The following is a 25,051-nucleotide window of genomic DNA, read 5'->3' on the forward strand; positions in this document are numbered from 1 at the left end:
ACACATAAGATTCTTGTGATGCCAAAGAAAAAGAAGAAAAAGAAAGAAACGAAACCCTTTGTAAGTCAGTTAGTCTTTTAATGGTGCCATTATTAAACTTCATTTTTGTTTTTGCCAAATCAATTTTTAAGAATAATATGTAAGTTAAAATCTAACCAAAATGACTACTGGACAAATATAAGCTACATGAGCTGTGTAGATATTAAGTGCAGTTTTGAAAGCAAGCTTCCACCTATATTTTGTCATGATCCATCATGTTATGCGTGAATGTGCCTAGTTTCTGAGATAGAAACTAGGCACATGCACATCGAGGAGGAGCATATTCCATGCCATATTTTAGAATATGCATAGCCCTATTTGGGCATTCAAACTGAGGCTTAAACATGTAAAAAAAAGGGAGTGTGGTAGCTCCACACCCATCACTCTCCAGGTGTTCATGGGTAATGGTTTTCACCAAGTAAGCCTCCTGTCCTTCTGCAGGCTCAAACACATTTTAGAAACTTGAAAAATCAGGGTCCAAAAATGTACAAGAATCTCCACTAGCATAGGAGGCTCCCCCACCGCAGACAGTTGCCTTTAAACATGTGGAGGGCAATGGGGACAAAGCTAGCACACTCATTTAAAAACCCCTCACATGTTAAAGCCCTGAATAGGATATATATGTATCCTGGGTTGATTCTGCCAATGGCATCCCTCTATTCTTAGGGAGGAGATGTGTGGTAATTTCATGTTCTGATCTACCATGTGGCTTTACCATATTTCACAGCAATTCCTGGAACCATCCCTCATCTGAAGAAGGAAAATATCACCTCAGAATTCTCTCTCTGGTATAAATGCGCATGCATGCGCGCACACACACAAACCAAAATGACATCAGAATAGTAGAGCTGGAGGAAGGGGAACCGGCCTAACTAGTTATCCCAGCCAATGGTCAGCGATGCCGAGAGCCATAGTTCAACAGCATCTGGAGTGCACCAAGTTAGCGAAGGCCGGGCTAAAACCATGAGAATTTCTCAGGAGCAGCCACTGACGTTTTCGGAGTTGACCAAACTAAACAATTTTGGAAAGGGGAAGTGACAGAGGGAACCTTAGATCTACCCGGGTGAAAACAGCGCCTGGTGGCTTTCTATCTTTCTATCTCACCTCTTTAAGGGCACTGAGCAGGTTTCAGGCAGTTTAAATAAGCCAATGGCCTTATCTGTGAGATGCACTGGTTCCTTTCAAAGTGGGGGAGCCTGGAGTCAGCAGCAGCTAGCGGAGCAGTTCAATAGGCAGAATTACTGGTTAATTCTGCAGAGCAATGGTGAATTCCTATCCTCACCTGTAAGTGCCAGGAAACAGCAAGCATCACAGCCAACACAATGGAAGTGGACAGTTGCAATCTAGCAGCCCCACCAAAATCAGAGAGCACATGCCTTTATGGTGTTGGCTGCAATGCCTCAAGGGATTATGGGTGAGGGTTGCACCCCTGGAGCGGCTGGTGATTCTCCCTGGAGCGGACCCCCCTTTGCAAAGATGTGTGTGCCTCCTCTCCAGCCTGCCAATAATAATAATAATAATAATTTATTATTTATACCCCGCCCATCTGGCCGGGTCTCCCCAGCCACTCTGGGCGGCCTCCAACAATCAAAATACAATACAGAGTCACAAATTAAAAACTTCCCTAAACAGGGCTGCCTTTAGGTGTTTTCTGAATGTCAGGTAGTTGTTTATTCCCTTGACTTCTGACGGGAGGGCGTTCCACAGGGCGGGCGCCACTACCGAGAAGGCCCTCTGCCTGGTTCCCTGTAGTTTTGCTTCTCGCAGTGAGGGAACCGCCAGAAGGCCCTCGGCGCTGGATCTCAGTGTCCGGGCTGAATGATGGGGGTGGAGACGCTCCTTCAGGTATACAGGACCGAGGCCGTTTAGGGCTTTAAAGGTCAACACCAACACTTTGAATTGTGCTCGGAAACGTACTGGGAGCCAATGCAGATCTCTCAGGACCGGTGTTATGTGGTCCCGGCGGCCACTCCCAGTCACCAGTCTAGCTGCCGCATTCTGGATTAATTGCAGTTTCCGGGTCACCTTCAAAGGTAGCCCCACGTAGAGCGCATTGCAGTAGTCCAAGCGGGAGATAACCAGAGCATGCACCACTCTGACAAGACAGTCTGCGGGCAGGTAGGGTCTCAGCCTGCGTACCAGATGGAGCTGGTAGACAGCCGCCCTGGACACAGAATTAACCTGCGCTTCCATGGACAGCTGTGAGTCCAAAATGACTCCCAGGCTGCGCACCTGGTCCTTCAGGGGCACAGTTACCCCATTCAGGACCAGGGAGTCCCCCACACCCGCCCGCCTCCTGTCCCCCAAAAACAGTACTTCTGTCTTGTCAGGATTCAACCTCAATCTGTTAGCCGCCATCCATCCTCCAACAGCCTCCAGGCACTCACACAGGACCTTCACCGCCTTCACTGGTTCTGATTTAAAAGAGAGGTAGAGCTGGGTGTCATCTGCATATTGATGAACACCCAACCCAAACCCCCTGATGATCTCTCCCAGCGGCTTCATATAGATATTAAAAAGCATGGGGGAGAGGACAGAACCCTGAGGCACCCCACAAGTGAGAGCCCAGGGGTCTGAACACTCATCCCCCACCACCACTTTCTGAACACGGCCCAGGAGGAAAGAGCGGAACCACTGTATAACAGTGCCCCCAGCTCCCAACCCCTCTAGCCGGTCCAGAAGGATGTTATGGTCGATGGTGTCAAAGGCCGCTGAGAGATCCAGCAGAACCAGGAAACAGCTCTCACCTTTGTCCCTAGCCCGCCGGAGATCATCAACCAGCGCGACCAAGGCAGTTTCAGTCCCAAGTGTTGGCTGATGCCATTCCCAGCTACTGCTCACCACTTGGGCTTTTCTCCTGCCTTGCATCTCCTCCTCACTGCCCCTTCTGATTCCTTGTGTTGAAGAGCTGAGCACCTGTCAGTTGTTCAGAGAGGTCCCTCTGAGCTTTTCTTTTCATGCTGGAATTTTGAATTGTTCACCCTCCCATTTCTTTTCTCACAATGGAGCTCTCTGGAGTAGACTAAGATAGGCCAGATCAAGATTTGAATTTATTTCATAGAATCACAAAATTGTAGAGTTGGAAGGGACCACTAGGGTCATTAGTCCAACCCCCTGCAATGCAGGAATCTTTTGCCCAATGTGGGGCTCGATTTGATTAACAAATTTTTAGCAGTGGCCATTATTTGTTCTTGAGACAGAATTTGGGGACTGCATGGATTGTGTGGGGGGTGTAGCTTTTGACCAACCTTGTCCTTTCTTGCATATTTACAAAGGCAGTTTGATTTTTAAGCCCTATGTCATGTCTATGCAAGCACAGCCAATGCTTAACTTAATATCTAAATGGAACCTGGCACATACGCAATGACATCCTTTAACCACGTTGACTTTTCTTCCTTTCTTCTGACTGTTCCGCCTACCCGACATGCCTCTTTAGAACGCCATCTCTTTGCAGCAGACCCAGGGGTTTCTGCTAAATGCTTGTATTGGACCACACCCACAATGAGTAAAGTCCAAAATATCACACCCCTATCCTAAATTATAAAGGGTGGTGTGGTGGGGGGGGAGGGAGGGAATGAATGTAAACAAATATATGAGAGGGAGTGCCTCGCTCCTTTGCTCAACATATAATTAAACAGCAATTTGTAAACAGAAAAATGGCGGCACCAAGAGAAATTTGTCAAACAGGACACATGTGGCGACTGGGGTGCACATAGTGGATACGATTACTTCAGCAGTGGTGGGTATTTTTTTTTGTTATGATAGACACAATTATGGACGTGTCCGGACAGTTTGTAGCTATTTTGCGCATCCATCTTCGTCCGTGCCTCTTGGCTTGAAGCACAGCGTTGTCCTCACAAGTCTGCTACCCTACTATTCAGCCAACAATAAGATGACGATTGCCTTATTTATGTTCAACGCTGGCCTTGGGTGTACTGTGTTGGATAACTGTAGAAACAGGCAGTTTGGCATAAATTTCCAGCACAATCCCTATCAGTTATCAGTGGTAACTTCCTTATGCTGTAAACAAATTTGCTATAGACAGGATCACACATTCACTTTCGTTTTTACTTTTTGCTCTCCTTGTCATCTTTGTCTTTTTCTTCTTTTTCTGACTTTTCTTGTTCGTATTTGTCTGGCTTTGTCACACTGTCATATGAAGGTGGTGACGTGGTGGAGGAGCTCCTCTTCCTCGTTTCCAGGGGCAAGTTCAAGCTCAGCTTATCAGCGTCCAATTTGTTTTTGCCTTTGTCATATACGAACGAAGGTTCACGAACCGGGTTTGAGGCACGGTACCGCCTGTAGGCTCGCTGGATGACTCTAGCAGACTCCAGCTCCAGTTTCCGCCTCAGAGTAGTTGTAATGGGTTCATAGGAGACTTTGGAAGGGTTGGCAGCCATAAAGCGATCTTCCATTTGAACACGGAGAGCATCCATTTCATCACTTTCGCCCAAGACACGTTTCGTGAAGGCAAACAAGATGTCAAGGCAGTGAATTCTGTCGCCGCTGACAATGGGAAGATCCATTGCAATAAGCTGGAGGTGGTTTGGCTTCGGTATTAAAAGAGGTGGCTCCAGAGAAGCTGCAAAATCAAAGAGTTTGTGGTACTCTATAAATTGGGTTGCATCCGGATCAAACTTTTCCCAAACCTCATAGAACATCTCAAAATCGTCTTCGCCTAAAGGCTCAGCGCTTTCTTCTGTGGCAACGCTGAAGTTCTCCAGAATGACAGCAATGTACATGTTGACTACAACCAGAAATGAGATGATAATGTAGCTGACGAAGAAGAAGATCCCAACAGAAGGATTGCCGCAGTCTCCTTTGGCTGTGCTTCCCGGGTGGACTTTTTCAGGGTCACAGTCTGGTGGGTTGCTGTTGAGAATGGGAGCCAGCAAGCGATCCCAGCCCCCAGAGGTGGTGATTTGGAAGAGGCAGATCATGCTGTTGGCAAATGTTTCGAAGTTGAACATGTCATCAACCCCAACTTCCTTTTTCACATAGGCGAACTGGGACATCCCAAATATAGCGTAGATGAACATGACCAGGAAAAGGAGGAGGCCGATGTTGAACAAGGCAGGGAGAGACATCATCAAGGCAAAAAGCAGAGTGCGGATCCCTTTAGCACCCTTGATGAGACGCAGGATGCGACCTATCCTGGCAAGCCGGATCACTCGGAACAAAGTGGGTGACACAAAGTATTTTTCAATGAGTTTTGACAGGAAAAGACCTGTTTTAAAAAATAGGGCAAAACATTTTATAATATTACATACCAACGTAATACACAATCACATCATTTTCAATCAGGGGCTGCAGTGTGAGGGGGAAATAGCAAATCACTATCCCTGTGGTGTTTTTTTTTTTGTTTTTTTTTAACCTGGAATTGGCTCTAGTTCATATATTGTAGTTATTTTCTGACTCGACTGTCTTGTGAAAGGTCAAGGGGAGAATGCTAGGCTAGGCTGGCATTGGGATGTCTACAGCTCCTGCTGCCACTGGGATACCGGTAATTAATTTTCTCTGTGTATACTATGGGATGGATTCAAAAATTCTATCCTGCTGACAGGATGTCCATGCTAGATGAAGGGGGTATAAGTAATTTTGCCAAAATTCTCCCCTGCGGCCACTGAACATCTGCTCTGGAAGGTTGAGGGAACCTTCAGACCTTTAAGGCAAGGCTACTGCAGGGGAACAGACAAACATGGTCCCCTGTTTTTGCCAGTAGAAGCTCAAAGTCCCCTCCACAAAGAGAGGAAGGCCTTGTAAGCCACCCTGGAAGGTTTTTATATCCTGAAAGGTGGGGTATAAATAATAGTGATTTATGAAATAATACTCCTTTTTGAAAGCTGCCTGACCTGGTGGTTATCGCTGCACCTTGCAGGAACGAAGTTAATTGTTAACTGTATGAAGAAGTGTTTTTATTTTGCCCATTCTGACCCTGCTGCCAATCAATTTCACTGGGTGCCCCTGGCGTGTCATGAGAGGAGTTGACATAGTTTTTCTCCATCCACTCTTCATACCATTTCTGACCCCCACTAAATTGAATCCCCCGCATCTACAAAGTCTCAGGTACTTATAAAAGACCTCTGTGTCATTTCTGATGCAGTACAATGTTTAAAACAATTCACCATGCATGCTGCAATGTAGACTTTGTAGCCTCAAGTGGAGAAAAGGGGAATTAAGGGGGTACCGGCAGCGTTTACAACTGTTTATGCCAAATCTCCAAAATACTTTCTTTAGCTGACCCTTTTCTTCACTTATTTTCTTCCACCCTTTCAGCCCCAAGTATTCCTTACCTATAATAGAGATAATGACGACCACAAAATCAAATATATTCCAACCAATAGTGAAATAATAATAGCGGAGCGCAATCAATTTCAGGAGAAACTCCGCAGTGAAAAGGATGATGAAAATCACATTGATCCAGTACAAAGTGTCTTCCACAGAGGGGTCCTGATTATCTGTTTCTACCATCATGGTGATCATATTGAGACAGATGAGAACCATGATCCCGATGTCAAAGGCTTGCTTGGTTACAAAATCAAAAACACAGCCTTGGAATTTATTCTGCAGAAACAAGACAGAGAGAAGAAAGACAGCAAAAGGGATTGATGTCATTTCATGGGCATGGGAAAGCTGTTTTTCTTGGTGAACTTGCTTTTTAAACTTTGATGAAAGCTTTCCCCCCGATTAATGCAATTAAAAAAAAAAAAGATAAAAGACATTCTTACTGCTGGCCTGGGTATGGGTTTCTGCGGTTTCTTGGACCCCAGCTTTTTCATTGCATTGTAATATTTCTTCTGTTCCTCTGTCAGAAAAATGTCTTGTCCTCCTAAGTAAAGGAATTAAAAAACCCACTGGTTACAACCATAACTTTAGACTCATGAATACACAGATGTTTCACTTGGCCACTATACTCCATGTGTTGATAACCTTGAGGCTGGATTACCGCAATGTGCTCTATGTGGAAGCTCCAGCAGGTGAAAACTATAGAAGCTAAACTGCTGATGGGAGCAGACGCCAGACAGCCTGTGACACATCTGCTAAAACATCTGCACTGACTGCCCATGTGCTAATGGGCCAGCTTCAAGTTTCAAGGTTCTTGCATGAATATACAAAACCCTGGACAGCTTGGATCCAGGATACCTTAAGGACCTTGAGCCATATTATCCCAGCTTGATCACTGAGATCATCCACAGGAGTGCTGCCTGTTGTTCCCCATCTTACAGAGGCCCAACTGGCTTCAAACAGAAGCCAGGAATTTAGTGTCGCTGGCCACATGCTTTCATCAGAGATATGGCAGGCCCCTTCACTTTTGACTTTCACACATTTCTTGAAGACTTTTTTATGTTGATAGGCCTTTGCACCTGTTTAAATTGATTAGCTGGTCACTTTAATGATTATTTGGCTTTTTTAAAATAGTGATTTGTGTTTAATTGTTGTACACCACACTGATATTTTATGACACAGCGATACAAAAACATTTTTAATACATATATAAATGGGTAAACCCCATTTATTTCAAGTAGATGTACAAGCACATGACTTCTTCATGGGCATATTTTAACCACAAAATTTTGGGCAGGATTCAGCCAACAAGCCCTGTGTGGGAACTCCGTGTAAGGACTTCTGCTTGCACTATGGGGTTTCTGCCCCTCTCCCTGTGCCCCCCAAATTGGCTCTGGAATGCCTAAGAACTCCCAGAACGGACTATGGGAGGAAAGGGGGATACATCATTCTGTCTCAAAAGCTGATATGCTCATGTAGATGGAACACCGGCATTTAATTCTATCCACAAAGATTAACCCTACCAACTGCAACATTCACCTCTCCAGTCTACCATTGTAGACATTATTTTGCATTCATGTAGGGTTTGTTTTAAAGAGGAAAATGAAAGTATTTGATGTGGATCATTATTTGATGAATACCCTTTGTTCCCTAAGTGATGGAATATCCTCGAAAGAAGCCATTTACTGGCTTTGGTTAACTCCTTCTTGAATTGAATTACTTCTTGTATTTGCTTAGTGGTGGATTTTTGAACATACGCTTTACGTTTCAATTTAATTTATTTTTATCATCAATAGGTCACTGCAAATTGTATTAGAGGATACTGACAGCTTGCATACAGTGCAGAATGTTGATTGAATTGCACTGCCATTGTATCAGTTGACCTCCAGCAGAAGGAATAGTAATTCTATCAACAGTTTGGATTGGATCAAAAGATTCCCTCTTCCTGAGATGGAAGAAGCTTCCTTAGAAGGAAAGAGTTTCTGTCAAAGAAAAACTCCTTCCAATGAAATTCCTTCTATTCAAGAAATGGAATCCCTGATGCGCCCAAAGAAAATATAGTGGTGGTTCATGGGAGGGAAGGACTGAATGGAGAACAAAGAGATCCATTAAAAATCATACATATCCGTAACTAACTAATCAACTTCAGAGCCATGATGCTCTGATATACACTTGGAGTTCCTCTCCCCTCTCCCCATAGATACCAGAATGTGAAGCTCTTTGCCCATTTGGGGGCAAAGGGCTTAAGTAAGTTGTGGCACCTCAGCTCCAGGTATTCCTGGATAAGGAAAATTATCTACAGCCAAGTCAGTCGAGCTTCAGGTATGGTTATGAAACGGAGACTGCCTTGGTCACTTGGATGGATGATCTATGTAGGACAATGGGGAGTGTGTTCCTGTTGGTTCTGCTGGTCCTCTCTATGACTTTTGATACCATCAGTCAAGCTATCCTTCTGGACCTTATGGTGGGAATGGGAGACACAGTTTTACAGTGATTCTGGACCTTCTTGGAAGGGCAGTTTCAGGAGGGGGGTGCTAGGGGACTTCTGTTTGATACCTTGGCCTTTGGTCTATGGTGTCTCTCAGGGTTCCATCTTCTGCCCCAAGCTATATCTCCACAGAACCACAGGGAGAGGATGTCTGGTTTTTGAGATCACCAATATGCTGATGACACCCAACTCTCTCTTTTTCCTTCCAAATTCAAGTAACCTGGTCAAGTTCTAAAGCAGTGTTTGTTGCTGGTAATGGACAACGTGAAGTGCACTCAGGCACTCCATTTGCCTTATGGTTTACGCTGGTTTATCTATTTGTAAGAGATGCTGGAAAAGGGCAAATGTCTCATTGCAAACTTGCCAATCAGGTTTTACACTAACAAAATGTTCAGCTGATCATTCAGAAAACTGAATATTGGTGTAAATTAAGTAACACACCAGTCGCACTGTATAAGCACCTCCAAATGTTATGGCAGTAAGAAAACATAGTGCTGGTTCTTGAATGGTACGCAACTATGACATTTTGACTATTTTCTGTGAAACACAGCTCACTGTGTGAGGTAGAAATGAATAATCTGGACACTTATCTTCTTTTTTTGCTGGTTGAAATTATCAATGATGACACCAATGAAAAGATTCAAGGTGAAGAATGAACCAAAAATGATGAAGATGACGAAGTAAAGATACATGTACAGGTTGGCCTCATATTTGGGCTGTTTATTCAACTATAATGCAAGGAAACATAAAAATAGATCAGTACCCAATGGGCTGCATAGATTATCTTCTAAAAACATGTAGGTGCTTGCTTAAACACCAATACAAAGGAAATAAGAATAAGCATATAGATGCCTGTACAAAATAGATAATGCCAGTTCACAAAACTAGAGCATATTTAAACAAAACCCAATGTTCCCTTATAGATACTGAAAAATGTTCTACAGATAGGCCTTGGTCTTGCAATTGCTTCCTGAGAACCACAGTTGGGATTAGTTTATTCACATGTTTTGTTGGCAATTAAAACTAGGGATACATTTGTGTCCAAGAGTTAATGGTACAGTAGGACTTGAATCCCTGACATCTCCGGGTAGGGCTGGAAAAGACTCCAGTCTGAAATATTGGAGGGCTGCTTCCAATACTGATCCAGATGAACTAATGGTCTTATGGTACTTTGTAGCCTCTTATGTTCCCAGGTCTGGGCCTCTAGTGCATGACTGCTCGGAAGTGCTTGCTCCCGCTCTCCCTTAGCTGTCACTAAGGAGAGGCAGGGGGGAAGAGAATAGAAACAAGGCCTTGAGTGAGGGAGAAAATAAAAAGGAAAGTAAGGTCAAACAGGCAGGGGTAAGGAGGCAGAGCTGCTCAAATCACTTTCCTAACCAAGCCAGAAGCAGACTTAAGGTAAAGGGTTAACTTGTGGGTAGGCTAGCAGTTAATGAGAGTGGGGTGGAAACTAACACTGTAAATGCAGTAAGAAAGACATAACACTAGCTTGGGATGAAAATGGCCACAGTTTTATTGACTACAGATGTAAACTGGATTTGGCATAGGCATTGAGTCTGTGTCCTGTAACAGCAAAACCGATTGCTAGCTGAATCCATCAGGCTTAATCCTGGTGAAAGGATTGATGCAGATCTAATGGAGAAATCCCACCAGGATGCCATTTAGGGATGTTCTATGGCATGTTGGCCCCTATCTGAGCTTTTGGACAGAACCCAAACCTTGGACCCCTTTAGCAGGTTACCCTGAATTGTTCCCGGATTTGGGGGCTAACCAAGGCAAAAAAACAGACTTAAGAGTAAAAGGTTAACTTCATGCTCTTTGGTCCTTAGGAGAGCAATTTCCACTTCCAGAATATTCTCCTACCCATATTCAGAGAACGAAACGCCAAGTACCAAATCTTAGACAAGATGTCCAATTTTTTTTTTGGGGGGGGAAATGATGTTCTTAAAAACAAATTGGAAAGACAAGTCTGTTTTTGTTAAGAGAATCAATATGATAGTAAGCGCTTACACACACACACACACACACACACACACACTTATAATCAGCATTTGAGAAAGAAAAAGAGAGAGGTGCCATCATGTACTTACACCTGTGGAATCCACAGCAGCATACATTATCTCCATCCATCCTTTAAACGTGGCCTATAAAGAAGCAATATGTTAAAAGCTATCCACGATCTAAGTTCTAATAACTGAGAATATTGTGCAAATTTTCCAAAGCAGAGCTTAAAATTCTTGCATATACAGGTGACCATTTTAGCACACATGCACAGTTGTAGGAGCAAACTGGGAAAGATTGCCTCCCCCTCCTTTCATAAGCAGGTGTCCTTCTATGAGCGTGTGAGGTTTGGAGCTTTCAGAGTTAAAGAAGCTCAACAGTTCGCTCCTCCCACAGGGAGGATGTGTCGCAACATCTGGGGTTATCTGCTGTATGCGATGTCTTTGTGATTTACGTGACGTACCGTTTATTTCTTGTTCAGTCCTGCTTTCACTTTTGAGCGGACATGTCTTCCGTGAGCCCCGGAGAGGAGCTCCATGATTTATATGCTTGTAAATAAAGCTTACTTGCTTTAATCAAGCCAGACTTTGTGGGAGTTTAATTGCTGGCACGAAAGGCACACATACCGTTGCGCACGAAGAAGAAGAACTTAGAAGTTTGAACAGAAACTCTGCTAAAGCACTGGAGAAGCAGGCGAACGCAGAAGGAAGCGTTGCTGGACACCACTCCAAGTGCTAAACTGGTTTTGAGGCTTTTCCACTTAAAACCAAAAGCCCCACAGAGCGCAAGGACACCAATGGGATTCCACCCAACAAAACTGACACCCAGCCTACTGCCAATGGAAGGCATTACCGGTATCTAATGGGGGTGGGTGGGTTACTTACAACTTGAAGTAGAGAAAGGTACCCGGCTCCCACGTTATCATAGTTTACTTTAACATTTGTCCATCTGGATATATTTGGCATACTTTCACAATCTGATTTATTCGCAACTATTGTATGTGGCATCATCTTCTGATCTGTATTATTCATGCAAAAGTAGAACGTGCCAGCAAACATATTGACGCCCATGATGCTGAAAATTAGCCAGAATATAAGACAAACGAGAAGCACGTTCATGATGGAGGGTATGGCTCCTACCAGAGCATTCACAACCACCTAGACAAAACGACAAAAGGAGTGAACAGAAGCTATTGAAACGACTGCAAAAGATTGGATGTCGGGGAAAGTATTTAGGTAGCTTCTGATGCCGGTGTTAGATTTTATCAGATACTTAATAGTAAACTCCAATTAAAGATACCCCAGTCAACTGCCTGAAGCATTTTAATCAACTGATCAGTTTGATTAACATAAATCTGCATTTAAATAAAAACCACAGTTCTGGGGGAAAGTTTCTAAACCATTAGCAAGCCATTACCTTCATGGCTGTTAAGAGGCCATGTCTGTCACTGTCCTGGGGGCTCCAGCGAAAGCAGTGGGCTCCTGCCTTATGCCTTATTATGCTTAACCCTACCCAGTGATAAGGCAATGGTCTTATGCCTTGGCCTAGTTAGGCTGATGTGGTCTTATTGCACAAATCATGCTTTAATGTGCTTTATGCAGGCTAGTTCTGTGCATTATGCTCAGAAGCAGGCTACCTATGTGTATTTCATGCTTTATTCTTGCTTTACATGTATAAAACTTGCAGTATAAAACTTTATCCAAAGCATGCTTATTGCCACTGAATCCACCAAACAGCTTCCCTTGGCAAGCCCCTCCCCACACCTCTTTCCCCCAGGGCATAATCCCTTTTCTAAGATGGAATGAGTCATCTTCTGGCTCTGTGAGGATGCGCACTTACGTCACAGGAGACCACATCTTTCTAAGATGATATTGTCACTTTGCATTTAAAAATATTTTTAAAATGAAGATTTTTGTCGTCGTTGCCCTAATAATTATTTAAGTCTAATATAAAAGGTAATGTGAATATTGTGTATTCAGATAGCTATCTAAATAAATATATCCTGCTAGAAAAAAATGAGGAAGGGGAAGTGGGATCCTATTACATGCTTAATAATGTATTAGAGAACAAATGAGATCAGAAGGCTGTGAATATAACAGGAGAGCTAATCTCTCACAGGCGGAGATATAAGCTTATTGCAAAGTGGGTGGGAAGGGATGATACTTGCCTCAGTTATAACCAAAAGAAGGAGATTGGGTAAGAAGCTATGTCTGGGATACCTGTATTTTTTTTGGGGGGGGGGCAGCTAGAATGCAAGTGCAGGAAAGCTCCTGGTGAAAATGACTGAAGATGTGTATGTGCTTGTTATTGAGCCTACTCAGTGGTGGTGAAGGCACCAAAGAAGGCTGACTTCGTTGTCTCCAGTGCATCCTCTATATACCATGCAGTTCAGTTTTATTGCATGGAGCAGGTGCTCTTACATACTGGCCCAAAGTAGGTTGTGGAACCCTTGTGATTTGCTTGAAATCTGCTTGCACCTTGACTCCTGTTGTAGCAGGTCAATCTCAAGGGGTGTCCAGAATGCTGTCTTGTTCAGTTTTGTTGAATGAGTTTCGTTAGCACAGCCTGCGTATGTTGGCAGGGTACCTGGGTGGGTGCAGGTGACCATTTGCATTCTTTGACCCTTGACCCTCATGGCTGGTGATGGGAGGAGAAGGCTGGTTGGACCACAGAGCTTATCAATGCCTCACTCCAAGAGGGAATGGTATTGGGCTGCCTGGAAGAGGCAGCAGTAAGACCACTCCTTCAGAAATTCTCCCTGGCGCTGGCTGCGAATGCCCCCTTTCTGGGAAAGATTCTTGAGTGGGTGGTATCTGACCAGCTCTAGTCACTTTTGGGTGGGACTGGTTTTCAGTTAGGGTTTTGGTACTGAGACCACCCTTTGGTACTGAGACTCAAATCCCCACTCATTCACAAAGCCTACTGGGGGAATTTCCTCTCTCTCAGTCTAAGCTACTTGGCAGGGCTGCTGGGAGGATAAACAGAAGGGAGAACAGTGTATGCTGTCCTGAGGTCCTTGGAAAATGATGGGGTAAAAGTGAATCATAGTAACAACAATTTTCCGTGTGGGTGCCACACACAAAAAAAGTTCTCCCCATGTTGAGTTATGCTAGCCCTGGATGTAATGTTTACTATAATTAATTAAATGTCTATACCAAAAGACCACAAAGTGGTTCACAACACATCCCACTGACTCCTTTTGGGCCATTATGGTTATCCACACCCCCCATCTATGGTTGAAAGCAATGTTCCTGCTAGCAACTGCAAACTCAAACAGCACCGATACCCTTACATTAAGAAACAGAGATACTGCTTGCTGTTTCTGTCGAGTCCCTCAATTGTTATTTAATGTTGTCTTGCTCACCCTCATTCCTTCAAATCGCGATAATGCTCTCAGAGGTCTCAAGGCTCTCAGTGTCCGAAGTGATTTAATGGGACCAAGTTCGGAAAAGTTCAAGGCATTGGCTATTAGACTCACTATGGAAACCTATGCAGAAAAGACAACAGTTACAGAATTATTGAAAAAGTATAAATTGTATCTTTTTAATGACGACGACAACAGATAGAATTCAAATATCAGCTCGATTGCAAACTTAAACCAGAGGGGGAACCTGCATTATGCCAAGTAAACAGAGATGAATGTTCCTTCGTTCCTCCTCAGGAACAGCTCACCTGGTGGGGTGGAGTCACAACAATAGCCTGCCAACAGCAGTAACACCACCACATACTAAGAGGGGGACAGATGAGGTGGTTGCAAGGTTAGGGCTGTGTGGACGCACTGGCAGACCCATCACATTGCCATCACTGGCTTGCCCACACAACCCTGTGCTCTCTGTTTCCTTGTCCCTTCCTTTCCCATTAAGTAGAAGCAAAATTGCTGATGGGAGGCTGTTGCTGCAGCCACTGCTGGGCAAGCTATTTCTGTTTCTACCTACCTACCTCTATATCCTGCCTTTTTCCCCAGGCTGGAACTCAGGCCAGTGAAATGGGCTTCCCATGTTGTCTTTGAGAGACCTAGGTCTGCTTAGTAAGGTTCCTGCCTTTCGATATGGTGCCCTCCGATCATAGCATTTCAAAATTCACTCCATGTGGGTCTTGTACCATCGCAGGACAGCATTTCAGCAAATGATGCACCTAAAGTCCGAATTAACTTACTGTTCGTCACCTCCCTGAATTACCCACCTATACTGTAAATGATGGAAACAATTCAGTAATGGGTACAGAATGAGTCCAGCTACTAACCACAAGACCAACACACCAATCTGCATCCAGGCATGTTGGAGGCCAGGTTCCTGACTATCCCAGTAGCCAAATGTAGCAATGAATCAAGCTTATGTGAGATATAGAAGGAGAACATTGTGAACATATCAAGTCACATGGCACAGCACTACAACGCTGCCACATCCCCACTTCTAGGCAGTCATGAGTACATAAGAACACATGGGAAGAGAAATTGATAGCTGTGGGTAACACTGTAGAAAGGGCACTGAGCACAAACAGAGGGCAAAGCGTTGCAGCCCAGTTCATGAGAGACCTGAACAAATCCCTTTATCTACAGAACACACCTGAATAAAAAGCAAGGGACTTATATTAACAGTTCCTTCCCATAGGTACTATGTGTTAGGTCGCTGAAGCAAACACCCACTAGGTAAGATACCTAAACTGGTGAAGGTGACTGGGAGTGCAAGAATGCATCTTGCTCTGACTGCGATGCGCAGCTGAGCCAAAATAGCCCACTTTAAATATTATGATGTATTATGACGAGAGCATGGCTCACCAACAATTCAATGTACGAAGCTGCTAGGCAAAGGAAGTACTTACATCAACTATCAGGAAGTCGAGCCAGCACCAGGCATTTGTGAAATAGACTTGAAACCCATAAGCTACCCACTTCAGAAGCATTTCCAGAATGAAGATGTACGTGAAGATCTTATCTGCATATTCAAGTACGATCTTGATAGTCTTGCGCTGTTCTATATATATATCTTCAAAAGCCTATGAAGGAAAACGCTACTACAAATAAGGTCATATTGGCTGGGGGGGGGAGAAGAGAAAATTCTGCTGTGCCTGATATTTTTAAAGGTTATGCTTTATATTTATGTACATCTCAATTACATTTTGGACACTTGTGACTTGCTATTTCATTGGAACATTTTCTAACATTTGCTTGAAACACAGAATCTACACATTATCAAAACACATAGAATCATAGAACCATAGAGTTGGAAGAGACCACAAGGGCCATCCAGTCCAACCCCCTGCCAAGCAGGAAACACCATCAAATCATTCCTGAACCAAATTGGTTTGACAAGCTATAAGACATGTAGAGGGTACCAATACTCTTTAAAATACTCTTTTAAAGAAGTTCCTGCTATTTTATTTAATTGATTTCAACATAGCCTCTCAAGAATAAAATTCTCCCCAATACATCAAAATGCAACAAACAACATTTAAAAAAAATCAAAATGAAATGTAATGTAATTCTGTTTCATTAAAACTAGCAATTCAACACCCAAAATACAGCATAATGCAGTATAATTCATGGGAAGGAACTAGGAGTTTGTTCAAAAAAGGCTTGAAAACTAAAGCAGGAATGTGGAACCTACACCCCTCCAGATGTAGCTCTCATCAGTCCCCACACAGCATGGCCAAAGGTCAAGAATGATGGGAGTTGCAGTCCATCTAGAGGGACACATTCCCACAACTTGTTTTAAGTGAGAAGGTCAGGATTAGGAAAGGAAACTAGAACGGTAGCATGGTAATAGACAAAACCAACTGTGACTATAAGAGAATCTTAACAAATAGCTACTTGGATTTCAAAGAGAGAGAGAAAACAAAGTCATATAACTAGAAGGGAATAAAAGACCACCCCAAAATATATTGGGACAATTCCTCCCACCCCAATTAATTAATTATTATACTCTGTTCTACAACATAATGATCTATATTCCACTTACCAAAGCACCACTGCTGAGAATGATCATGAAGACAATGAAGGTTTCAAACCAGTTGTGTTCTACTATCTTATAGCAGGTTTTGCGAAGGTTCCACCATAACTTGCCCTTTCCAGATTCTATGCTGACTTGACAGCATTTGAATCTCCGTACACAGCCTGGAATCAGAATATTTCTTGGATGAAATGAAATAATCAAAGTAAAATAAAATAAAGTAAAATATTTAGGCAAACTCCAGGATATGGATTGGGCCCTTAGCTGCCCTTCTGCAAATGGAAGGAAATCCTCATAGATCTTCATTTCTCCCTACAGCCTCACATGCCACCTCCCACAGCTTTCCAAAAGGCACCCCAACTCTCTAGAAGAGACTTCTGTTAGCCACAAGGGTGTGACTCCCCCCACCCCACCGCCTTTCCATTCATAGTTCGGCTCATAGTTCTCTGGATCCAGCCTCATGAGTTTCTCATGTCCTGAAGCCATGGTTGTAAATGAACAATACTGAAATATGCAATCAAAGGTATGTTTATGGAAACAAAATGTTTTGTGGCACCGTAGAAACTAATGTATGAATCTGATGAAGGAGGCTATAAAATCAACCACCAACACAGGACTTTGAGGTGTTAAGACACAAACTATTAGTTTCTGCTCTTTTGTCTTTTACTTTACTGCTGCCAGATTCATTTATCTAATGAAACATTATACAACAGTATTTCTAAATTCATTGTGCACAATGATGGTGATTATTAATGTAGCATCATCAATGTGTATGGCATTATGTATTTTATGTGTATTATGGAATAACAAACATAATAAGTTTAGTTCCTTGCTCTGAGAACCTGATTTCATATATGTACAGAGATACATTGTCAGGGAATTACATCTTCTTCCTCCTCTGTTGCATTTTCCCAGAACACCAATTACAGTCTTTTGTTCCTGAAAAATGTGATTCTCCTATTTCACCCTTGCAAATATGACTGTTGTGGGGAATGTGTTTCCACAAGTATAATGAGTACAGTGCTACAGTTAAGATGTAATCAGAAAAACATAATTTTCTGCTATATGAATGAACTAACGCTAGAACTACTGCTAGAACTCTTTCATAATGAAGATTTGCTTCTGCTTTTAAGCAAACCTTAGTTTCTAGTGCAACACAAGCAGGGAGCTGTGGTTTGCTTTAACCCTAGGCAGCAGGGGAAAGTCAGCATCAAACTGTGGCTTCAGATCAACTTTTTTCTAACTAGACTTAATACAAACCAGTTTCTGAGATGCAGCATAATGGAGTCATGTTTTGTTTAAGAGCAGAAGCAAAAGCTTCTGGCCTCCTTGCAGACGTGAGAGATGTGGGAAGGAGGAGCCTGCAAGCCTGAGGCTCTCCATGGTTCATTCTCATGGTGAGAAACTGTGGTTTCTGGCCTTATTGGGTCACTCATAATGTCCAGTGTTATGTGACAGCATGCATTATTCCCCTCACATCATTGTTACTACTACCTCTGAAAGTCAGTCTAAATTTGCATCTATACTGTACATATAAAATGGCATATGCATTTTTTTGTTGTTGTTTCTAATTTGTCATCAGAAGTCCGTACCTAGCAACGCTCCGGCTTAATACCTCTTTTTAAGGAAACCTTTGGTACTGTTTCTACTTTGTTTTCTTAGACAAAGAAACAGAGTACCCCCAGGACTCTCTACCATTCTGCTTAATGACAGGACGAAAATGGATCAATGGAAAGGATCTTGCTATGGAGTCTGGAAGCAGGAAACAATTTGCTAACTGCATCCTGAAGAGTAGGAAATCCTCTGGGACAAAGTCAGCAAACTTATTCCAGACTCCAATTTCAAAGGGAGGTGTGTCCCCCCCCCAACTGACAATCTGGAGCAGTGCATAGACTTGACATCCTTCCTCAAGGAACAGGCCAACATATTGATTCCCAACTCCAAAGGGAGAAACGTCACTGTAACAGATTGATAGCCTGCCATTAATCTGATATGCTCATTTAAAGAAATGACTTAAAAGAGAGAAAAAAATCCTCCTGGCAATATATGGATCAGGTAGCTGTTAGCCAATTTTGTGATTTATGGAAACCTCAGAACAATTGTGCAGGGTTGGGGAAGAGGTGACGTTTCAATCCTACAAGAAAAATCGTTGTCCTGATGGAACCTTAGCCATAGTGCTATGTTGAATACAACCCAGAACCTTTCACTTGCTGCCTACATATTGCTGGTGCCAGACATTCTCTGCCCATCCCTACATTTGTTTGCTAATCTGACTCACACAACGTAAATTTAAAATAGCTTCATTACTCTAAGTAGCAACTGCATTTAAAATAGCATTTCCTCAAAGAAAAATCCCAGAGGGAGTAGCTATGTTAAGTCTGTTGTAGCAAAAGAAAAAGAGATCTGTGGCACCAATAAGACCAGCACATTTATTGTGTCATAAGCTTCCATAGGCCACACAACCCACTTTGTAATAAGCATAAAGTCATAAGTCTTAGTTGGCTGAACATCTCCCCCCTGCTCTTTCACATACACACAGGATACAACAATTCCCAAATACTGTATTTTTCGCTGTATAAGATGCACTTTTTCCTCCTGAAAAGTAAGGGGAAATGTCTGTGCGTCTTATGGAGTGAATGCATGGTCCCTGGAGCCAAATTGCCTAGGGGCCAAAAGCAGATCGTGCTCTTTTTTTTACAAAGAGAGAAAGGGGTGTTGAAAGGAAGCCGCTGAACAGCTGTTCAGCAAGTGATCGGGAGAGAGATAAGGCTCCCTTTCCAGCCCCGCCCTCTTGCCCAGGCCTCCACTGTTGAATTCAGAGGGAGGCTGTTTGTTTCCCCAGCGACATGTGACTGGCTGATTAGATTATCTGTCTGGAAACTGTAGAAATGGCTGTAGGACTAGAAGCTGCAGAACTGTGAGTTGGACCCCATAAAAACGGGGCTTTTCCTCTTTGAAAAAGAAGCTGCACCACTTTCAGCTGATCCTCAAAAAAGCTGGGCTTTTCCCTTTGCAAAAAAAGCTGCACCACTTTCAGCTGATCCTCAAAAAAGCAGGGCTTTTCCCTTTGCAAAAAAAGCTGCACCACTTTCAGCTGATACTCAAAAAAGCAGGGCTTTCCCCCTTTCCTCCTCTAAAAACTAGGTGCGTCTTATGTTCGGGTCGTCTTATGGAGCGAAAAATACGGTACATATTTTTGTCCTGCATGCAATCCCCACTGTTAGGTTTGCTGCCCTTGATACCTTCTGTAAAGCAAGCCTTTGGTTGTGACGGGTCTTCTGCTGCATCTTCCGCTTCCTCCTCTCCCAGGGGAGCGACATCAATTGTGCTGCCTTCAGTGGTGCTGGAAATACTTAATTTCTGTAAGTAAGATCACACAATGCATTTTTTTAAAAAAGTAGTATGTATTGTATTCTGAGTTGAAGTGAATGTGACTGGGCATGCACTCGTGGTACATGGGATTATGTTCACACATCTCAAATCAGATTTTCCAGAAAAGCAAAGCTGTGTTCACAAAAGCCTACTTCAGATTACGGGACCTTTACATGCCGGCCCATCTGTATGTCCACTCCACCTCCCAGCTTCCTGTGTTGAGTGGGAAGCCCTGAAGGGTTTTCATAAGTTTAATGTTCCGAGAAGCCTCCCTGTGACTGGGAACCCTGATAATACAGGACTTCCAATAGGATAGGCTTCCAAATGCACACAAACAAATGAATATAGACACACACACACACAAACATTCCCTTCAGACTTTCCTGCTCAGTGTGGGAAGTCAAGGATGCAGCCACTGTTTGGGGGCAGTGGAGGTGGGGACAGAACACACAGCCATACTCTGCAACCACCGGGTGGAAATTGCAACACCTGAATAGGTTCAAGTGCCTTAGAACATCTAAACATACCCATATGCAGCTTTGCATTGTTACTTACCAAAGGAAATTTCAAATGCTTTTTGGGTGATGATGGTAAGAATATTTTTCCCCAATTTTTTTTTTATCTGGTGTCAATCTGTATAATTTATCAATAAATGTATGGAGGGTGCAAATTTTTTTTTGCTGCTCTTAAAATTGTTCTTTTTTTTTAAAGAACAATTTGGTCATAGTCAGTAGTTCTGACTTAACTGACACCAGTTGATTGGCAGAACCCCCCCCCCCCCCGCTAAACAGCTTTATCTATCAATATTATTTATAATGCTATATTCAAGCTTGCACCACAGACAGGAAACCCCCCCCCCCCAAAAAAAAAATTGAAATCAGCAGCAAGACCCAAATTGCTCTCAAAGGATGTGAATGATACCGATGACTGATTCCCCGCCACCCCCACAAAGATTGAGTTTTATCTAGCGGTGGCTCTATGCTAGCAGAAAGCACTTCTGCAAGGTATGGCAACCAATTTTTGGCTATTTCCCCTATCCATTCCCTCTTTCCCTGGAAAAAAACAAACAGCTCCTGTGGTTGGGGGACCCTCCAGAACAATATTGGATATGGATCAGTAAACTGGGGTTAACCAGACAACAGATAATCACAGAATACCATTTCACCCCCCAAACAAACTGTTTCCCCCCCAACCCCCCCGAAATGTCAACAATGAAAGAAGCATATTTATTTCATTCCCGCAGGCTTTATTTTGCATTCTCTCTTGCAAGTGCATAGATGTGTTGGTTTCTATGCATTTTAAAACTCTTTGTTACTCTGGCACTCATACCAACCCTTAGAAGTATTCAGAGAATTATCGATTCAAGTGCTAGAGAACTCTCATCTTAGGTCGTGACTGAAATTTGGTTTGGCATCCTTCGAACCTGACCATCAAGAGCAAATACGCCATGGAATTTAAGGCAGGGCCAAAATAAACAGCATGACCCACATGATAGTTCCGAGTACCAGAGTAAACCAAAGTAGTTGTGATTATGGCATTCTCTGGCCTGATACAATGTTATTACCATACAGTATATAACATCAGAAATGGCAGCGCCAACAGCTGGATGAACGTGGGAAATGATGAAAGCACATTTAAAACAATACAAGGTGATTATAATCACAGTTACTGCATTCTGACTTACATGATTCGGAGATGATTTACACCTTTCCATGATTTTCAAACTTTTATTCCAATTATTTAAAAACTTATTTAAGATGTTTAAAGGTACTGTTCCTAATCATTTCCCCCTGAAAGTGATAATCCTGACAATCTAGATATTTATCCTGAATATGGTGTTAATTGTATAGATGCCATGGACCCAATGGGTGTGTATAACCAACCATGTAAATAATTAGAGATAGACGAGTCACAAGCACATTCCAGCCCCTGCCCATACCAATATGTTGCCAATTCTCCTTCCATCAAAGCTAATCATTGGGAAAGTAATTGTCACAAAAAATTGTGGTTTTTCATTCTCGTGAAGGTATCCTGATCAATGTAGCCTAAGTCCATCAAACTGAAGGGGAGGAAGGCCATTGTTTTGGGAGCTGCATGGAAAAGTGGATGGAACAGAACCTCTGTTGGTCCGATTCACTTTAAAACTTGTGTCAAATGAAAGGTGAAAAAATACATATTGACAGTACCTACAAATGCTAGCTTGGGTTTTTCTGTTTTAGTTTCAATCTGCTGCAGATAGCACAGGGTTGCCATATTTCAAAAAGTGAAAATCAGGACACAAAAGCTATTTTTCAGGAAATTCGGCATTTCAGAGATTTGCATCCAGACACTGCTTCCGACTGGCATATTCCAGCTATGTCCGGGAAATTCCAGACATATGGCAACCCTAAGATAGCAGAAAGATTTATGAGCACAAATTTTCTTTTTTTTTCTTTTCTTTTTTTTTTTTGAGCACAAATTTTCCCTGTGATAAGACTCTTACGTTATTTGCTACTCAGGTATTTTATGAGGACAATTAGATTGCTATTCACTCTAGATGAACAAGCAACTAGTAAACTGCAAAACACTTGTATCCAGTTCCCTGCCTGTAAAGTGAAATTATGAATGATCTACCTCACGAGGCTGTTGTGTAAATATTGTGAAATACACAAGAAGCATTATAAAAAAGACAAAAGCAACGATTAATACCCTTCTAATGATTCTGAACTGGAAAATATCAATTCAAATCTAATTAATTACATGAACATTTGCTTTCATCATTTTAATATGGAGAGCATTTTTATTGTAAGATGCTGCAGCAGAGACAGGGTGAAGTAATTCTGAACTGGATTATAAAAATCACAAATGATCAATATATATTACATTTTCCTCTTCTGTTGCATAACAGCCTGCCAGCCTCCCCTGCATGCATCCGTGGGGCCTGCCTATCTGGAATGAGCCACTCCCAGGCTGGTCCAATGCAGGATAGTGAAAGCAACATTACTACAGGTGCTGATCAGCAGCTGCAGCTACCCAACATCCTCTGAGCCCGTGGAAGGGTGCATCTTATTCTCCTCTTTCCCTGATGGCAGGAAAATGGAGAGCGGTCAGGATGACCCTGGGAAGGGAGAAAACAGGACAGCCACACCTGGCAGGAGCAGGACACACCCTAGATGAGTGGTTAGGAAGGAGCAGCCCTTTTGAATTTAACTAAGCTTCTAATTTCGCTACACCTAAAATTTTGCTGCCCTAGGCAGCGGCCTAATTTGCCTAGTGTATAAATCAGCTCATGGTGAGACGACACACAAACTAGCAAATGAAAGGAGGAGGTGAAGAAGTTCAGCATTTATGACTAAACACGCCTGGGATTGGCTTGGGAAGCCAACTGGTTCTGTTTTGACATGAATTTATTAAATCTGCGGAACTTAGAAATGGGATTCAGCAAGGCTGCAGATTCTGATGTTCTAACTAAACTCAAATAGGTACTCCGCCAGCTTTACTTTCGGTGATTGCACCCTGCACCTTAAAATAAGGTCTGCGAGAGAGCGGTTGTCACAACAATGGAATGTTTAGATTTTAAAAGTATAGGGTGACATCCAACGGTGTCACCAAACCTATGCAATGGATTTCTGCTTGCACAACAGTGCTTCCTCTCTCTCTCTCCCCCTGCCCAGCATTCCAAAAATCTGCTCTGTAGGGTTGGAGGAGGATTCCTCATAGCTGGTTATGGAAGCACATGTTGGGGGGGGGGTGAGAACGGGGAAAGGGGGCAGGTCCTGTGGCATCTGTTGGCACAATGACTTATCCTTTAAAAATAAATTACTTTAAAATATATTTATACCACTTTTCATTTAAAAATCTCAAAGCACAATGTACCGGTAAAAAAAACTTGTATGACAATAATTGTGTGTGGGGGGGGGGGACCCAGTAAAACCAAACTAAAGGTTAAGAAAGGAAAGTATTCATTTGCCAGCAAAATCTTGGGCGAATGAATGAGTTTTCATCAGATGGTGAAACAGGATTAGAAGCAGAGGTACTGCCTCCTACTCATTAAACTCGGCATGACATGGAAAACCCCTTAAGAGTCTTCCAGGGCCTTTGCCAAAGACTGTCAACAGCCACATCATTATGGAAAAGCTGCACTCACAATCACTTCCTTGCTTAGCTGTCAACTTTTTCCTTTTTTTTAAGGGAAATTCCCTTATTCTGAATAGGATTGCTCACAAGAAAAGGGAAAAGTTGACAGCTATGTTTCCTTGGCCATCACCATATTCGGCTGCAGCCACTGAGGTAGCAGTTAGTTTGCCAAGCCCCAGGCCTCCTCCTCCTCCTCATGGCGAAGAGGAAAGGTACTGAAGGATCCTTCATCCCTGAAGGTTCCCTACCTGACTGGAATGTAGCCAGAGGACCCAATTGCCCAAACACCTAACAGGAAACATGATAAAGTGCAAATTACTGTTAATGATGATGTCAATGCAAGTCTACCATAGGGTATGGCCACTACATCCACTTCCAAGGCAGGATTTTTCTGCTGTCAGTTACAGAATGGCTCATCCCTGTATTTCCTAGTCTTCCACAGAAGACAAGAGGACAAAAAAAGCCCACCAATACCCAGTTGCATCTATCATATTTTAAATTAAACACTACCACGAACACTCAGGGAACAAAAGTAACAACACTCTCATTTGATTCCTATTCATCCCTAAAAATGTCATTATGAAACAGAAAAAAAGTTGTCATCCTTTTATACTCATGAAAAATGAAGGAAATCTTTGTCAAACTTAGGTGTCATTAAGCTTCCTCCTTGGGCATACTAGGACGTATGCAAATATGCATAAATATGCACTGTAAATTAATGAATTATGTCTTAAGGAATGCATATATCAGTTTATTAAATTAAAGAGCTTACTAATGAAAATGCAACATTAACATTCGTCAC

The 25,051-nt window shown here is 42.8% G+C and overlaps 1 protein-coding gene across 1 annotated transcript in view; it reads right to left on the reverse strand.

Moving 5' to 3' along the window:
• Positions 1-3,975: 3,975 nt before the first annotated feature.
• Positions 3,976-25,051, reverse strand: part of LOC117056250 (sodium channel protein type 2 subunit alpha-like) — a 46,436-nt gene continuing 25,360 nt past the window's right edge. Inside the window, exons 17-26 of the mRNA XM_033166435.1 lie at positions 20,004-20,121; positions 16,771-16,925; positions 15,635-15,808; positions 14,178-14,300; positions 11,698-11,970; positions 10,903-10,956; positions 9,403-9,540; positions 6,768-6,872; positions 6,333-6,603; positions 3,976-5,266 (exon numbers count right to left, since the gene is read on the reverse strand). Coding sequence (XP_033022326.1) covers positions 4,107-5,266; positions 6,333-6,603; positions 6,768-6,872; positions 9,403-9,540; positions 10,903-10,956; positions 11,698-11,970; positions 14,178-14,300; positions 15,635-15,808; positions 16,771-16,925; positions 20,004-20,121 — 2,571 coding nt within the window. The 3' untranslated portion in view covers positions 3,976-4,106. The remainder of the gene's footprint in view (positions 5,267-6,332; positions 6,604-6,767; positions 6,873-9,402; positions 9,541-10,902; positions 10,957-11,697; positions 11,971-14,177; positions 14,301-15,634; positions 15,809-16,770; positions 16,926-20,003; positions 20,122-25,051) is intronic.

Source organism: Lacerta agilis, chromosome 1 (genome assembly GCF_009819535.1).
Source record: "Lacerta agilis isolate rLacAgi1 chromosome 1, rLacAgi1.pri, whole genome shotgun sequence".
Classification (NCBI taxonomy): Eukaryota; Metazoa; Chordata; class Lepidosauria; order Squamata; family Lacertidae; genus Lacerta; species Lacerta agilis.